Source organism: Arvicanthis niloticus, chromosome 21 (genome assembly GCF_011762505.2).
Source record: "Arvicanthis niloticus isolate mArvNil1 chromosome 21, mArvNil1.pat.X, whole genome shotgun sequence".
NCBI lineage: Eukaryota > Metazoa > Chordata > Mammalia > Rodentia > Muridae > Arvicanthis > Arvicanthis niloticus.
The window spans coordinates 43,530,484-43,549,361 of record NC_047678.1 but is presented as its reverse complement, the minus strand read 5'-3'; the positions used below and the strand labels follow the sequence as shown (position 1 = coordinate 43,549,361).

Sequence of the window (18,878 nt, the reverse complement as noted above, 5' to 3'; positions counted from 1 at the left end):
TTAAGATCTTCATGAGTTCCAGGTGAGTTTGGTCAACATAGTGACAGCATGTCTAACAAGAACACCAATAAGAGCCAGAGAGACTTTGTCTCAGAAAAATTAAATGTCAAGGGTTTCAAAATATCCATCTCATCCAGAATTTCCCAAGTATAGAACCATGCTCTGATGTGGCAGCCACCAGCCACATATAAGTTTAATTAAGGCTAAGTAAAAACTGGCTAGTAGGTCAGTTCCTGTGGTGGGGGTTGGGGGTAGGTAGATGGTGGGGGTAGGCTGTCCCTGCAGGCTTTACAGATGACAGAGAAACAATCTAGGTAAGTAAAGAATGAAACTAGACACAGCCCAACCTCAGTACCTGGTCAGGGCCAAACTTTGAGAGTCTGACACCAGTTGCTTTATTTTAGCTATATTTAAGCACAATAGAATTCTGAAGAAGAAAAAAAGCTCTCCAATAACAATTAATTCAGTCCCACGTGCACAGCAGAACTTAAAGACATGTTTACATTGAAATTCTTTCCAAAGTACATCTGGCTTCTTTCATAAGGATGAGTTCTGTTGACTCAGAGATACCGCTCAAGATTTGAGGTCTAGGGAGAATGACTGAGGTGCCAGGATTAGCCTGGACCTAAGATAACATAGAAGTCACTTAGGCTGTTGTAAGGACAAGTGACATCTTGTATGGGTGGGTTTTATGACCCAAAGCAATGCTCAAGACTTAGGGGGAAAGGATCTGGGATAAGAAAGTATAAACACTAGGGGGGGGTGGGCTGGGCTCAGTAGATAACAAAGCATAACCAGGTTGTACACTACATCCATCCTAAGCGTTCTAGGAGGAAGACAAATAAACATCCCCTTCCTTTGAAGAATGACTTCATGGCTAACTTCCCTGGCTTCTCCAGCGATCATCTGTATGCACAAGGCCTATCTGCCCTCTACACGCTCCCGTAGTCATAGCTCTTCTGGAGTCAACCAGGAACAGATTTCTTTTTTTCTTCATTTGATGCCATTCAAATTAAAAACACAATATAGTAGGAACTGGAGAGATAACTCAGTGGTTGGGAGCACCAGCTGCTCTTCCAAAGGACCCAGATTTGATTCCCAAAACTCACAGGGCAGTTAACACCTGTCTGTAATTCCAGGCCTAGAGCATCAGACGCCCTCTTTTGGGCTCTGTGGGCACTGTATGCACACGGTGCAGAGATACACATACAGGCAAAGTTGCATCCAAACACATATGTGAACATGTGGTTTTTATGGGAATAGAACTACCCATACATAAATATTTCATGACCTGCCTTTTTCATTTAACATTACATCACAGGCACCTGTACTAAATACAAAGTACTGATGCAGGGTTTCTGGGACCTTTCACAACACAGTTGTGCATGGCCAAAAGACGTAAGATGCTGGATGTTCAAGTTCACAAAAAAAAAAAAAAAAAGTCAACATGGGACAGAGATGCTGAGTTTGTTGTCCCACACCAATGAAGATTAAAGACACAGATTCTCGTGGGAGTATGTAAGATGGGAGCAGGCTTTATTAAGAATTATCATACAACAATCAAGAACTTAAGAAAAAGTGAGAAGAAACTCTCAAGAGGGAGGCTGGAGTTTCCAAGACAGAAGAACCATTTTCTTTGCCCAGGTTCTTATAGGGCAATGGCAGAGACTGGACAAAAGACTGAGGTAATCACTATTGAGAATGGTTAATTCTCTGGGTTATCATGGGCAAAAACGGGGAAAGGCCCACATACTCACAGCATGTACCCCTGGGCCAACCAATAAGAACCATCTGATATCCGTGCATTGCCCCCAGTTAAGGGTAATTGAGAGCCCTCTGTTCACCTTAGTTGGGCTTATTGACCATGACTGTCTGCTAAGCTGCTAGTTACTTTAGCCAGGGTCACTTCCTTCCCATTTGTTTGGGTGTCTTACCAACTGTTGACTTGGCTCCCTGACTGTGCTGTCTTCCTTCCTCTTGACTGTCTGGCCATTGGTCAGTCGCCAGCTGGTGCTGCGATCTCTGACCTTTTGGGAGTCCCAAGTGCTGTTCATATATATATAATATATATATACACATATATATGTATATATACATATATATAATACAAATATTATATCATATATATATGTATATATAATTATATCTCTTCATTCTCACAGCTACCAAGAAGCAGCTGCAGTGTTCTTGGTTATTCCCTTGTCTTCATTATAGTCTGGGATCTCTTTCCTAAAATTATAAGCCATCCTTGCTACACCTCAGGCTCTTACAATTAACTGTATTAGAAGCAATGCATTAAAAGCAAGAATATGTAATAAGCAACACTACCTAGCATGTATCTCCCAAAGGGGAAAGGTCTTATGAAAGCTAGCCAGCCAACCTGTTATCCGTGGCCTTGTTCCTTGGAGCCTAATTGTCTCTTACGGTCCACCTGGATGGCTCATAGCCAGATGCAAGTATAATTGTCTCTATCTTTAGTGCTCTTGGTTTAATTTTGTAACCCTTATACTTCCTTTTGACCTTAACACCCCCCTCCTGGTGTAGCACATATGGGAGGTTTGCAGTTCCCACCATGGGTCCTTTGCTCTTACTACCTACTAGGAGCTCACTCCTGCCTAAGTATGATGAATCAAATCTCTAAAACCAGAATTCTAACATTTGCTGAGTGAATCTATTCTATGCAGCTTTGGGAACATGAGTAGACATACCCTAACCCAGTTGGAACATGAAGTCTCTTTCCTCCCATGAAAGATAGCTGACCCATATAGTGTTCCATCCTCCCTAAAAGTGTCTGCCCCTCCCAGAAACTGCTTCCTCTTAAGCTTCCTGCAGCCATGGGGTGGATGACCAGTTTCAAAACCATTCATTCCCTGGCCGGGTGGTGGTGGCGCATGCCTTTAATCCCAGCACTTGGGAGGCAGAGGCAGGTGGATTTCTGAGTTCGAGGCCAGCCTGGTCTACAGAGTGAGTTCCAGGACAGCCAGGGCTACACAGAGAAACCCTGTCTCGAAAAATCAAAAAAAAAAAAACAAAAACAAAACAAAAAAAAAAAAACCATTCCCTGACAGAGAAGGGTTTGGACCCTTCCCTGGGCTAGCCTGAAGCTAGGCTGGCTGCTGTAGTGATGGAGACCCACAAGGTTTCTCAGTGGTAGATAAACCTCATCTGAAAAAGCAGAATGGGAGCTGAGGAGGGTCCATGCTCAGATGAACCCCAAGGACCTGGTCCAAGTACCCAGGGTGTCTGGGCTCTTGCAACATTTTCTTGGATCCTGTGAGTTTTGTCAGGATTTGTTAAAAACAAACAAAGAAACAAACACCAAACTCCTTTTTTTGCTGAACTTGGGCTAAGCTGGGTTTCATTCCCCTGGAACCAGGAAGCATCAGCCTCATTAAACAAGCACCTTTGGCATACAGCCTGTTCTGGAATATTGCTTTTATCTGCAGATGACACAGTCCTCCTGTGTTGGCTTTTTTTTTTTTTTTTTTTTTTTTATTCCAGGAACTAAAAAGCCCTATTCTGGGTTATTCAGGAGTTCTTCCATTCTGCCAGGCCTACACTTGAATTCTGCTCACTCTGCACTGAATTCTCCCAGGTCGCTTCCTGGGAAGAACACGGTAACTGTTGTGTAACTGTTCTGCAGAAAGGGGAACTCAATCATTACTTGGTATCTTTGTCAAAACCACCGATGGCACCAGTCCAATGTTTCTGCCTATTAACATTCTATTAGGTGCTGTCCTGATTTTTAGATAAAGTCAACACAGAGAGACACTGTCACACACATATGTACACATGAATACCCAATACACATGAACTCTAGATTTATGTAACAAACGTATTCATTTTTATTTTAATTTTCAGATGGAAAAATACAAGAATATATTCTTAGGTCACATGTTACTTAAGCTGTCCATGAACATAAAGTTAGAAAAATCTTAAGCTTCCTTAACATTTCAGATTCTTGGCAAAAAATTAACAAACTCAACTGTCTCACCCCTATGGGGGGTCCTTCTTATAACTCAACTGTCTTGCTATCATCTATCAGGACACTGAACTAAATGTCCCTGCAAGCAAAATTTCTTAAACCAGGAAGGTGCCTGGTCATAAGACCTGGGACCACATGCACAGCCCGTTCCCTTGCTGTAGGATGTCTTACTCCCAATGTGTGAGAAATAGAGAGTAAAGACCCAAGCACCACTGCAATATGCCCAAATGCCTCTGTCCTTCTGGCAGTGAACTGTATTCTGGTAGGTGGCATGCATCTGTAATTCCAGCATTCAGGAAGTTCAGGTGGGAGGATCATGAGTTCAAAGTTAACCTGAGTTACACAATAAGACCCTGCTTCAAAAACAAAACTCAGGCGTCATGTATCACAATCCAGCACATGATATTATCTCTGGATTGGAGTAGTAGAGAGCATGCTTAGAAAAGCAAAGCTACAGACTGAATCCCAAATAACACAGACCAGAAAAGATAGCCATAGTTTCCTACCCTTCACTTCTGAGCCAAGACTGTCCAAACCATTCACTAGAAGAACTTTACAGTCTGCTGGTTAGTTGTAAGATGATGTGGCTTTTTTTATATTACTAAATTTCCACAGTTAAGATAAGCTACGATACCTCTGGCTCACATGTGCAAACATGGCAATCTGCCCTAAAGAAAAGAGGGCACCTGCATTTGTACACTAGGCCCAGCTAGGTGTGGAGGCCCACACCTATGATCCAGCTGGGAAGTTGAAGAAGTGCCGAGAGTTGGAGGCCAACCTGGGCAACATAACCAGGCCCCTTCTTGGAATAAAGGATCACCCTGAGCAGTCTGGATTTCCTAAGCTAACCTCTTTTTATTTTCTGAGATGACCTCTTCTTGGATGTGAATGCTTCATTTTTCCAGATATTTGACCTATTTTTATAAATCTACTTAAGATACACTTTTAAATATCCATCATGTAAATTTTAGAACAGTGGGATTGTGACATCATGGAAGGTAGCAGAAGATAAAAATGATAATTTTAAGATAATAAATGTAAAGATATTCAGAGGCTGAATCAAGAAATACTAGTTGCTTAAATTAGAAATCAGTACACTCCAAAATTTGAAAAACCACAATCTCTATCTAGTTTTCACAGCAAATACTCTAGTATATAAGTTTGGGCAAGAAGCTACAGCAACAGTGCAGCCACCCCAACATTCAAAAGAGAAGCACATCATCACTAGCAGACCTGACAGAGACCCCATGGCCACCTAGAGCCCAGGAGACACAGGCAGCAGTGGGCAGGGCTCAAGGCTGTTATGCTGGCAGGAGTGTAAATGCTTATCTTACCACATGGAGCCACAGGGATCTGGGCAGTGACTGGGCCAGGTGCCAGGGGGAAGTCCCTAGCTAATCCATTTACCTGCCCTCCAGCTCCACCTTGGTTTCCTATGCCTCAAATCCAGCCACAGTAAGAGGGAAGGACTCATGAAATACCACTACCCAAGAGCGGTCAGTGTTTGCTGGGGTGGGTGGCAGAGACAAAGAGAAAACAGATACTGAGTTTCCTCACTGGTAAGTAACCCTAACTAAACTCTTTGGATCGCACAATCAGACAAAGACGAGCTAGGCAGCTGATCCCATAGCTTGAGAACTGCAACTTAATAGACAGCAGGGGTAGAACTGCGTAAGAACACATCTCAAAGAGGAATCAGAACTGGCTACTAGAAGATGCCAGCTTGTGGAAGATGGACCACTCCTATGTGACTTCTCTAAGGAGAGTCAGAACTCAATATTGTGACAGATGGAACATCTCTACGTGAGGTCGCAAGTGGGAGTTAGGGCTGCCTACTGCCACAGCAGATGGACCACTTCCATGTGTGGTCTCACAGGGGAGTCAGGCTGGCTAGTGTCCTCACAGACCAGAAGCTGCTAGCCCAGGATATAGTTATACACATCAGAGCTCTGTAAGTCAGACCAGAGCTGGACGGACCTGGGAGGGAGGTCTTGGCTAGCACCTGGAGTACGGTCCTCCAGAACCGAGTACCGGGGCATTTCAGGGTTGGTGGGCAGGCTGGAGGAGGCCAGCTGACTCAGCAAAAAGGACATAGGGCTGAGAGTCGCAGCTACAGCCTTATCTATGTTGTATTATTTTACAAAAGAGACAAGGTGGAATCTTATGTACAAGTTTAAAATACTTTAAGAAAGCGGTGGGGAACAAGCAAGGGGCCACTGTCCTTCTAACACAAGAAGCAAGAGTGAGCCTTGCAAAGAGGAGTTTAGGGACGGACAGGAAGGAGACTGAGGTATCTGGTCCTCCGCCTTTCCACCAGAGACAGAAGCATGCCTCCAGAATAGGGCCAGCCAGTTGGTAGCAATGGACAGCTTCTCTCCCTCCCCCATAAAACAAAGCTTTATATGAAACCAATTCAGCTTCTGATTCAGGCACCATGGTTACTGCTCTACAAAGAAAAGCTATTTTCAGTGTCTTAGCTTCTCTGGAGTGAGTTCAGCACTCTATTTCCAAGAAATGAGGAATGCAGTGTTTAATTTCATTTAGCCAGTGTAATAAACCACCATTATTACAGAGTGGATATAAAAACCAACTACTTTAGAGTATGAAAAAATGGTGCACCTATTCCCAAAGGGCATACCTCCTGTGGAAACGCAGAAGAGCCTAACAGTGGGCAAGTCAGGTAATCACTTTCCAATCAAGGCGCTGGACCAACATGCCTTCTCTTCCCAAACCACACCTGGAAGCACAGGCCTGGAAATCCACTGCCTACCTCCGATAACACAGAGACTTGAGACTCTGTAACTAAGTGCCACACCATGCACACTGGGCACATCACAGACACTAACTGCAGACTGCAAACCGAGGAAACATCCACAATCACTTGCTCGCTGAGGATGTCCCTAGCACCTGGCCTTTGTGGGTGATCACACAGTGGTTATAGCTGCTAGACACTGAGCCCCAACTTCTTCCTGTACTTGCACAAGGCTATGGCTTTCTGCCTGAGACTAGTTAGCCCAGCTCTGCAAAGGTGAGGAGTGAGTTCTGATCATCACCCTGAACCAGAAGGTGCTGGGGACACCAGCTGAGGTGGGAGGCAGGAAATTTATCTTCCTACCATCTGTGCATACAACATGTGAAAACACGACAACATCACCATATGGAGCTAAGCTTAAGTATGTCATCAGGCTTCTTTGGAGTTTAAGGAGCAACCAACAGTCAGAACAGCCTTTTCTGGCTGTAGAAAAAGGATTTCATTCTGGCTTCAAATGGCTCTTTAGTAAACATGCAAATCTTAGGAAAGCTTTTCTGGGGCCACTGAAACTGGGTTACACTCAAAACGGCATTATTCCTTTTCTTTGTTTGCTTGCCTTTTGACACAGACTCATAAAGCGCAGGCTGCCCTTGCTTTCTTGGATTTTCCTGCTCCCCCTCTTCTGGGGTTCTGGGATTTCTGAGTTATGCCATATCCATGGGTGCACTAGAGGTCGGAAGGGTTCTGTTGCTCATCACATCTGAGGAGAGCAGCGCATCACTGCTCCGATTTGCCACCCCCAAACCACCTGGTACTCACCTGCACAGTGCTTATCCTATTGACATGTGTCTATGGTTAAGATCAGCTGCTAAAGACCTTTAACTCTGTTCTCACATGTCAGTGTGACTTGGGCTCAAACCCGGACAGCCATGTCCGTTTGACTCAGCACAGATGCCATTAATCTGCCATGTACAAAACTGGCTCAGCTGCCTAGACTGCTCTTTGAAACTGTGGACACTTCCAGCTCTACCTCCACCCTAGCAAACTCAAGAGAAAACAATCGTTACAGAAGAGCTTACAGAACACGCATGCCTGAATGCTGCACTGGCTGGTGAAAGCTTCATGCTTTGGCTCAAATTTGGGGACTCGGTTTCCTTAATGGCTTTCAAGGCTCACTTAAATATTTTCACTATTATTGCAAGGGTACAGGGCACCACAGAGTGCATGTGGAGGTCACAGGACAACTTCATTAAGTTGATTCTCTCCTTCCACCTTCATGTGGATTCTGAGGATTAAACTCAGGACATTGGGCTTATTTCCAAAGTGCCTTTATCTGGTTCTGAAATGTCTAGTGTTCACATTTAGTGAATGATCCTAAAAAGACTGCTAAGCCAGGGACACTATAGCTATCTGCACTGCTGCCTACAGAAACACAGAGGGCTGTGAGCTTAGCCGAGGTACAGGAACACAGAGGGCTGTGAGCTTAGCCGAGGTACAGGAACACAGAGGGCTGTGAGCTTAGCCGAGTTCGTCCATGGCTCCACCCACAAGTGCTGATAAACGTGAGCTACAGACTTGAAGGCCAGTTTACAGTTCAAGGAAGATTGTGTGGCCCTTGAGGAATAGTAAGGGCTCGCTTACAGGGGAACATGAGACATCCTCTAAGAAGGAGACGCCTGGGAGAAAACCACAGAGGTAAGAATGAGGATATTCACTGTGAAAAAGATTATGTCATCATTTAGGACTGTGGATTCCGGAGGCCTGGGCCAGCAGACCAGAAAAGGAAATCATTATAAAGGCACTAGAAAGATGATGGCTCGGATGTTAACACACTAGACACTTCTGGAGAACCTAGGAGGTTTTGTTCCTAGCACCCACATGGCGTCTAATAAACAACCCTCAGTCCAGTCTCAGACATCTGTCATCTTCTTCTGGCCTCCCTGGGCACTAGGTAAGCACACAGTTACACAGTACACAGACAGACATGCAGGCAAAATGCCTGTTCACATAAAATGAAATAAAGGAAAACTGTTTAAATTGTTCTAAAAGAAAACTGAAATGCTGTTACAGACAGTTTAAGGGTCCTGGATTCGCTCTGGAGGACTATAATCAGAGAGTTATACAGGCTAGCTGGTCACTGGCACAGACACAGGAACACTGTCCTGCTATCTGGTACAGGAAGAACATCAAGGCTTGAAATCTGGGCCTAAGTAACAGCTTCCAAATGGAGGGAATCACTGTCTTCTAAGAAGGCTCATACACCCAAGTCCTCACATCCTGGGCTGGAACAACCTTGAGACACTCGATTTCAGGCAGCTTCCATTAGAGACAAGGATATGTCTGGAATCCTTAGGGCTACAGACATTCTTACCTCATTTCCTCCCTTTGCATAATCTGAAAATCTTCAGCTTTCTTGTCGGCTCTCAAAGCCAGACTGTAACCCATAGTCTTTAGTCTCCCAAAATACAAAACAGTCTGGAGCCTGGAAGAGGATGTTTGCATTGCACTCTATTGACAGGGTCAAAAACCCAGATACATTAAAACAACAACAACAACAACAAAAAACCAATATAGAGCAATAACTTGGCAACTAAACTACAGTGAGCAAACAAGCCAGAGGAAAGGGAACTTATGTAAAAAATATACACATGCATATTTTAGTCTCAATGGGAACCAGAAAAACACAAATTAGAACCATGGTCAGCAAGATGGCTGGGGCAAAAGTCCAACAACAGACTCCGTCTCTAGAGCCCACGTGGTGGGGGAGAGAGCACAGACCTCTGTGCATGCGCACACATAATCAAAATAAATACGGTAAAAGTTCTGGCTGGTCTGGATCTCACTCACACAGATCCTCCTATGGCTGACTCCTTCCTGTGTGCTGGCATTAATGTATGTGCACCACATTAGACCAGTAAAAACATGTTTTTAAAGTTAATGATTTAGCAGTTATAGAAAAAGCAAAATTTGACAGAGGTTTTCCTAGTCTACTGTTTTTGTTGTTGTTTTGTTTTTTTTTTAAACTAAAACATCGGTTTTATATTTGATACAGAAGGAAACCAAGAGTTTATAATGAAGCTGGTGGTTAAGGACCATTTGTTGGTCAAGGTAATCAACACGGGAATCCATCCAACCTTGCCTGGCTTTGCAGAGCAGACACTCCCTCCTATTTAGTATAAGGACTATTTAGGAACTAGTGCTGACACATGACAGTTTATAAAAGCAGCAAGGTCATCCAACAAGCTTCTTGTACGGTGTTTTTTGTTGTTTTCTGAGAAAGTCTGGCCCCAAATTCCAGCCTCTTGCCTCAGCCTCCCAAGTGCTGGGCTTCTAGGCAGACGTGTGCTACCTTACTCATCTCCAACACTGCTGACAAAAAAAAAAAGAAAGGAAAAAGAGGTATCTATTTCTCTTTTCCACATTAATCCCACATTTAAAACAGCCTGATGAGTTTTCCCCAAGTTTGGCATTGCACATACAATGATCTGACATTACGGGAGCTAGCAAGATAAATGTTTCCTGTGTAGAGATGGCTAGAGCGGTAACTCAGCAGTCAATAGCATCGGCTCTTCTTCTAGAGGAGCTAGGTTTAAGTCCCTGCACCTACATGGCAGCTCACAACCCTATCTAGTTTCAGTTCCAAGGGATCTAATGCCCTCTGTTGGCCTCTGAGGTCATAGAAAGTGCAGGCAAAACATCCACACACATTAAAGAGCAATAATAAAATAATTCTAAAATAAATATTTTCTTAAACAAAGTACCTGGGCTAGGTGTGGTGGTGCATGTCTTTAATCCTACCACTTGGGAGGCAGAGGCAGGTGGATCTCTGTGAGTTTAAAGGCAACCTGGCCTACAAAATGAGTCCAGGACAGCCAGGGCTATTACACAGAGAAACCCTGTCTTGAAAAACAAAACAAAACAAATAGAGTACCTGAAACACAAGGGGAAAGGACAACTCAGCACACCTGCTCACTGTAGGAAACTGCTATTCTTGGTTGTCACCTTGACTACATCTGGAATTAACTAACCCAAGAGTCTGTGTACACCTGTGAGGAAATTTTAAATAAATCATCTCAAGAGGAAAAAAAAAAAAAACCCACCTTTAATCCCCATCTTTTGAGGTGGGAGATCCACCTTTAATCTGGGCCACACCTTCTGCTGGCAGCTTACATAAAGGACCCAGAAGAAGGAAGCTTTGCTCTTTGCTGCTTGCCCTTGTTGCTAATGGCAAGTCCATTTCTTCACTGGCATTAGAGCCTGTTTCTTCAGGATTCTAGCATATATTAAAGACATCCAGCCTCATGGGCTGAACAACTACTGAATTCTTGGTTTGCTATCAGTAGCTAGTCATTGTTGGACTAGCTGGACCACAGCATGTAAGCCATTCTAATAAATCTCTCTCTCTCTCTCTCCTCACTCTCTCTCTCTCTCTCACTCGTTCGCTCACTCTTCCCTCCCCCCTTTCTCTATATATACACATGTATTCAATCAGTTCTGTTCCTGTCCTTTTAGAGAGCCCTGACTAATACACTGACATTAACCCTAATAACAAGTAACAGTTTCCTATCCAAGGCCCAGACTCAGCCGTGGACAAACAGAAGGCCCCACTGGCCACAATGAGCAGCAGCAGCAGCGGCTTCGCCTAGGCAGCCCTGCAGCCTTCTCCCAGCAGAAGACTACAGGGACTCCTTGATTAAATGGAGTTAAATCGCTTTCCTGAGTAGCTCTGAGCAAATCAATCAGTATAAATCATAATTACAGCTATCATGTATTAAGGGATGTATTATGCACCAGGCACGTGGCACGTGGAGACACGTGGCACATGGACTACCTAATGTGTCCTCATAGCAACCTAAGGAGAAGTCAGTCTCAGTGTCGCCTCTGGCTCAGTGAGATGGCTCAGCAAATAAAGATTCTTGTCATCAACCCTAAATTTGATCCCTAGTGCCCACATAATGGAAGAAAGTGGACTTGGGCAGGTTGTCCTATGACCTCTATATGTATGGTATGTGACCCCTACCAAAACATAAATGTAATAAAGTAAGATGTTCCCTCTCTAGGGAATTCTTTTCCATTTCCCACAGTTACTATTCCTCAAATGTTTTTCCTATAAAAAATTTCCCACTGTAAAATAAATACATGTTCAGCAGAGAACATAAAAACATCCAGTAACAAGGGGAAAATATCTCTTGTGTAAAATCACAAAATAGTCAAGGCTGATCTTGAATTCCTGATTTTCCTCTTCAACTTTCAAGTACAAAAATTACAGGAGTGTGTTACTACACAGCTTTATAGTTTGGATCACAAATGCATCCAAAGGCCTGTGTGGTATTAAGGCTTTATCCCCAGGGTAGTGCTATACAGGATAGTGATGGGAACTCCAAGAGGTAGGGGCAAGCCGGGCCTGGGGCACAGGCTTCCCAGCTACTCCAGAGCCTGAAGCAGAAGGATTCTAAGTTCAAGGCCAATAGAGACAACTTGTTCTGGGGTTTGGCGATGTTACTTCCATGAAGGCCACGGATCAAAGGTTGTTGGGAGGGTTACTACAGGTTCTAAAGGAGTGCACACTTACAGAACATGGAACTGTGGCACTTGCTGCCACAAGTTGGCCCACACAAATTCTTGGCATGCCAAGTCCCATTATTCTTAACATCTCTTACTCTTTTGGGACTAGAATAAGTGACAGTAGCCATCTCAGGATCTCTGGTACTTTCTATAGAGGTGTAGAGTTAGTTGACCAGAGTGCTGTACACACACACACACACACACACACACACACACACTGTAACACACTGTGTGTGTGTGTGTGTGTATTTTTAAGACCACTGGCTTCATTGTACAGTGACTGCTTATAGGAGAGCTTCTCCTGAGAGAGGAGCAGTGTTACCCACATCTGTCCTCCCCTCAGCCCACCCGTGTCCATCCCCATCATAACACCTACCCCTTGCAGCTGCTCCAAGTTTACCCAGATGCTTCATCACAAGGAAACTGAGCTGTCCACGTTCACACTTAAAACCATTCAATCTTAACTAGAGTTGGCTTTCTTCACTGTCCTGAGCACATATGCCCACACTACACTCCTGTCTGGAGTGCCCTGGGTACCTGTCCTTACCTGCATGCCTCTCATCTTCTGGAACCGTGCAATGGTGTCGCTGAGGGTGTAGACACGGACATGGCCCATGTGCAGCTTGCCAGAAGGGTACGGGAACATGGAGAGCAAGTAGAATTTGGGCTTTAATTTCTAGAAAAGAGTGACAGAGGATGACAGAAAGTGTTCATTACATGTTTTCTGGAAGCTCTGCATGCAATAATATTTTGGTGGTTTATTCAAGGTAATAATTTGTTGGGGGCCGACTTTTAGCAGAAAGCGGCTATCTGCTTTGCAGCCATCTTGAGCCATATACCCTGACATGAGACTTGGATTACAATAGCCTACAACAGCTGAGCACACTCCGATAATCTTGGTTTAGATACCTTGAGATTAAAGGTGCTTGAGATTAAAGGTGTGTGAGATTAAAGGTGTGTGACTTAAGAGTATGACTTAGAAGTACAGAGATCAGAGTTAGAGACAAGACCTAAGGGCATGATTAAAGGTGTAACTTAGAGGCATGGCTTAGAAGTGAGACATATAAAAGGCAGAGACAGAACAGATCAGAATCAGACTGAGATCAGAGAATCAGACTATAGAGAGAGAACCAGACACATCAGACATTAGGTAGAAGACACTTGGCTCCAGACAGAATCAGACACAGCAGACAGAGGAGACAGAGAAGGAGACACTTAGAGGAAGAGAGACTGAAGAATAAACGGGATTGAATCACACCCTGTCTGGTCTCCATTCTTCGAGTCTGCCCTCACCCTCGCTCTTGCTGAACCCCGACCCGCAGACCGGAGCGGCAGCTTGGGCCGGGATACAGTGGCCGCCCAAACGTGGGTCGGCACCGGGCCTCAACATTTTGCCTGGGCTGCAACATTTTTTGGCCACCCCAACGTGGGGCTAGTGTGGACCCCAACAATAATTTAACATTTTAAAAGTTGCTTAAAGAAAAACTGTTCTCATTATGTAAACTGACAAAAATGTATTGAAACCTCCAAGATTCCAAGGTCCTGGTTAAGCTAAAGAATGTCAACAATAACTCAGAACAATGTGTTAAGGGCTAGTTAGCCTGGGGGTTTCAGGTTTTCTCCTCCTTTTCAAAGCTTCTCTCCCAAAGCAGTTTCTGTCTAGGACTGTTTTTCCAAATTAGCCTCTAACATAGAGAGCCACATTATTCAAGTGGAAGAGGTTGAATTACTCAGAGATCTCCAAAACTAGAGTCCCTTCCCCAGCTCCCCATGGCTGCATCCACCTGAGATCCAGGGCTGACAATCCCTGGTACCAGGGTCTCCAGGTACTAGATGGGTCCTGGAGTATAACCAGCACACTGAGTTTCTTTCAACAGAAAGGCTTAAGTGGAAAAAAAAAATGAAGGAGCAGGCACTGTTTGTTTCCCAGTGATGACAGATCGGAGTCATACACCTCCCCAGCTTCCGGCAGCAGCAACATGGAAAACACAGGAAATCTATACATCTGACTATAATGAAGTCAGGGCAGGAAGTCCAGCAGGGCCACTGCCTTTGGGCACCCTCATTCTTCCACTGGCAGGATGTCAAGTGTTGTCAAGAGCTGTGCACATCAGAAGACAAGGGCCAAAGGAGTGGGTTTAGTCACAGAGCTGATTACTTATGGAAGACGTGGCATTTTGGTGCTTGTGGAAAGTTCTGCTGTGCTGAGGATAGAACCCCATGCCTGTCAGCTGAGTGCTGTTACCACTGTACTTCATGCACAGCCCCAGGACTGTGTGGTAATCACCTCGATCTTTACCTCCCTGCCACCCCACAGGACTACAGCAACTCTTAAATGAACGCTTGTTGGCCTTTGGGGGCACACCTTCTACCAGACACAGCCGTCCCCAGCAGACTGTACAAATCCTGTCCACGTAACTGGAGGCTCCTCTAGCCAAGCCTCAAATTCTGCCATAGGGCATCTGAGCAAGTGACAGGTAACCATGGCTGGTGGTCAGTGAGGACGGGCCACCTACTGTCACACTGTTGTTAATTTCGGCTTTCTGGATCTCTCTTTTTGGTCCCTACTTCTTCAGGAGCTTTAGGAGGCATCAAGGCTTTGCCTAAGCACAGAGCACCTAATGCAAACAGAGAGAAAAATTCACACCCCTTCCCGTGCATGTGTGGGAGGTGATGTTTTAAACATAGCTGGCTAGTACTTTCATAACTGATGGTAGACAGAGCCTACTCACAATAGTTAATACCAACTATTAACCTGGCAGGTCCTAAAATCACCAAGGGAAGCAAGACTGGGTATGTCAGTCAACATAGGTTAACTAAGGTAGGAAGACCCAACCTAATTGTGAGTGGTACTGTTCCACGGAGGACTCAGGTGTGGAGCTGAAAGAGAGAGAGTAAGAACAGTAGCTGATTCGGCTATCTCTGCTGGCTTACTGTATTCTCTGAATCTGTGAGCAAGAATGAGCCTTTCCTTGTTGTTTCTGCCTGCTATGTGATCACAACAACAAGAATAACTAACACACAACTTTACATAGGGAAGCAGAACTAGAAATCAAATTGCAGCGAAGGTTTTTGTTTGTTTTGGTTTGGAGACATGATTTTGCTATGTAGTACGGGATGGCCTCAAACTTGCAACAATCCTCCTGCCTCTGCCTCCAGCGTGCTGGGATTTCTGGTGGACATTGTCACACGTTGCCATGTCACGTTCAGTTTCTTGCCAAGTTCTTAAATTTCATTAAAGGTTTTAAATCTTTAACAAAACCACAAACAATAGCTAACAACCACCACCACCTCCCACCCCCCAAAAAAATGCAAAACATAACTTTTCTTTGTTTTGTCTGTCCTCTAGAAATGACCAGGGCAAGTAGGTAAGTAATACCACCTGGAGAAATGAAAACTTTTTTTTTTGGTTTTTCGAGACAGGGTTTCTCTGTATAGCCTTGGCTGTCCTGGAACTCACTCTGTAGACCAGGCTGGCCTCGAACTCAGAAATCCGCCACATGGATTTCTGCTTCCCTACGTGAAATTGTGTATTAGTTATTCTTGTTGTTGTGATCATGTACCAGGCAGAAACAACAGAAACCTGCCTGCCTCTGCCTCCCAAGTGCTGGGATTAAAGGCGTGCGCCACCACTGCCCGGCTGAAAGGAAATCTTTTTAAAGTTTTTCTCAGAATCTGGTGAATAAAAAAACAAAGCATCCTCCGTACTTGGTGACAATGATTTAAATAAGCAGAGTGGCAGGTGGGGAATGAGAGGTCTCAGGAGTGAGGAGGTCCTGAGGCAGAGGCTACTGTACACTCGGGCAGGGGCTGCGCTAGGTTGGGCTGGCGGCTTAGCTCCACGATACAGTACCTGCCTAGCTTGTGCAAGCTCATGGGCTTTACCCCTGGCACTGGGGGAAACAAAAGGTGAGTGACAGAAGATCCTTTCCACTGTGAACAAGTTCTTATAAAAGGTACAGCAGCTATTTTCTACTGGGTGCAAAAATAAAACTGTCTCCTTTACTGAACCCTTTCTCCTACCTGCAATAGAGTAGACCCCACACAGCTTTTCTCTGGGACTTTTTAGGGCTACAGGGGAAAAAAACTGTAATCATGTTCTTTGGGAGCTAGGAAAAATAAAAATCCTTGACATACACATTTGTAGATTTTGGGGTTTTTGTTTTTTGTTTTTTTGTTTGTTTGTTTGTTTCTGGTGGTGTTGGGTTTTTGTTTTTTGTTTTTTGTTTTTTTGCTTTCTGAGATTGGGTCTTGCTTCATAGCCCAGGCTGGCCTCAGGACTCTTGAGAGCTGGGATTTCAGGCCTGTACCACACCTGGCCTATTTCTAGTTTTTGACTTTCAAGTTATTATGTAAAACAATTTTCTTCTATTATAATCACCCTATCTTCTTGTACTGTTTATTATATCATATTAACAACCTTGTCCAAGCATTTTCTACACATAGCTTCCTCAGTAGCCTCTTCTTTTTTGTATGCTTGTTCAATGAAGAGTAAATTAATGACAACATCAGATAATCACAGACTAGCACAGCTGACCTCCACCCCTGAGTTCACAGAGACACACAGAAAAACGATGCTAGTCTTTGATATTCATGAACATTTTTGTTTTTGCAGAAATACATTCAGCCTACTGCCTGTCCCTGCCTTGTGCTTTTCTGTGTGAATTAAGTCATTTTCCTCTGTGACAATGAAATGAGTTACTTCATCTGGAGGTGGAAAGAAAAGAAATGACAGGAGTTTGTGTTATAATTGAGTAGGAATCTGCCTGAAAGGGAAATTTTCATAATTACATAAAAGTTCAGGAATTCAAGCCTTTAAGAGAAAGTACAAATGCCAGCGATGGGAAGAGAGTGATTGTTAAAAGTTAGTTCCCTATTTCCATCAGACTGTGATTTAGAACACGACTTCTGTGTCTCTGGGGATTGCTCTCTGAAGCTGTAACAGAATCCACACAGGCAGTTCCTCTAGTTCTGACCCTCACTTTGCGATAGGCTGTGAGGACTCAGACAAATCCCCATGCCTGCCCAGGCTCAGTCTATTCTTCATTGGTGACTGATATAGGGAGTTTTCAGAGACCAGGGGCTCTCAGAGGGTTGGGCTGAATCCCAGCTTCTAACTCCCTAGGTAAGGGTAATGGCTCCTCTCAAAGCTGTTCCAATATTAAATAACTCAACCAATGGAAATGGTGCCCAGTACATGATTAAATGCTCACTAAATAGAAGTTGTGGGGTTTTTTTGTTTGGGGTTTTTATTGTTGTTTGTTTTTTGGTTTTGCTGTTTTAATGGTGGTTTGAGGATGGTGGCAAGACACTTGGCTTATAAAAACTCACTGGGACAGACTTCAAATGTACTTAATATCAATGTGAGGTGAACTCTAAAGCTTCACATATACCAGTATTCAGTCAGGTTCCCAGTCCCTGGTTAAATAGTACATGATTTTATCTTCTGTCTGTCTGTCTGTCTGTCTGTCTGTCTGTCTGTCTCTATCTATCTGACACTTCAGTTTAGAAGTCTTCAGTTTGAAAATTGTCTTAGTTGGGGTTTTACTGCTGTGAACAGATACTATGACTAATGCAAGTCTTATAAAGGACAACATATATTTGGGGCTGGCTTACAGGTTCAGAGGGTCAGTCCATTATCATCAAGGTAGGAGCATGTTAGGATCCAGGCAGGCATGGTGCAGGCAGAACTGAGAGTTCTACATCATCTGAAGGCTGCTAGTGGAAGACTGACTTCCAGGCAGCCAGGAGGAGGGTCTTAAATCCCACACCCACAGTGACACATCCACTACAACAAGGCTACACCTCCCAATAGTGTCACTCCCTGACCCAAGTATATATAAACCATCCTTTGATTTTTCAAAACAAACCTGTAAAATAAACAGTGTAAGGAACTGAGAACCATGGGGTTAAGGGAGAGACCAAATTTTCCTTGTAGATGTCTCAGCTTTCTTTTTCAGTGTTCATTTATTTATATGATACCATCTCTCTCTTAATTACAGATCTTTCTAAACAATGCCAAAACTCCTTTGCAGCTGAATATAAACAGCTCCCACTCTCAGAAGGATGAGTGTGACTCCAATAAGAGTCAGGAGACAAGAAAAGGCAATTCCAATACAGTGTCGGCCGCAGGGACACTCAGCTTCTTACCTTAGCCCCACCTAAGGAATTCCACACATGTCTTTACTATTCCATTGCTGCTACTACAGTGGGAAAGTCAGTTAATATACAAGTCTTCCAGTATTTGCTCTGATTTAATTACAACAGGAGCAGAGAATTATCTGAAGAATTCAACGGTAGCCAAATGCATCACACAACTGCTTTAGGGTAGAGGACTGGGACCAGAAGCCAAGATCCACTGATCTACTGAGATTCTGAGGGCTGGACCTCAACTTCAGATCACATCAAAGAACATGCTGGCTACCCTCCTCAGACCTCGATGCTCAAGTGGCAGAGCAGGTTGCTGGGCAAGTCCACACAGAAGGGTCAGATACCACCACACACAACTGCCTGACAAATCCATAGGCCTCTCCAGTAATCCCACCTCTGACCTGTTAGATCCATGGGTTTCATCCT

The 18,878-nt window shown here is 44.1% G+C and overlaps 1 protein-coding gene across 1 annotated transcript in view; it reads right to left on the bottom strand.

The window, feature by feature from the left end:
- Positions 1-18,878, bottom strand: part of Lars2 (leucyl-tRNA synthetase 2, mitochondrial) — a 95,725-nt gene that overhangs the window by 71,527 nt on the left and 5,320 nt on the right. Inside the window, exon 3 of the mRNA XM_034484298.2 lies at positions 12,850-12,978. Coding sequence (XP_034340189.1) covers positions 12,850-12,978 — 129 coding nt within the window. The remainder of the gene's footprint in view (positions 1-12,849; positions 12,979-18,878) is intronic.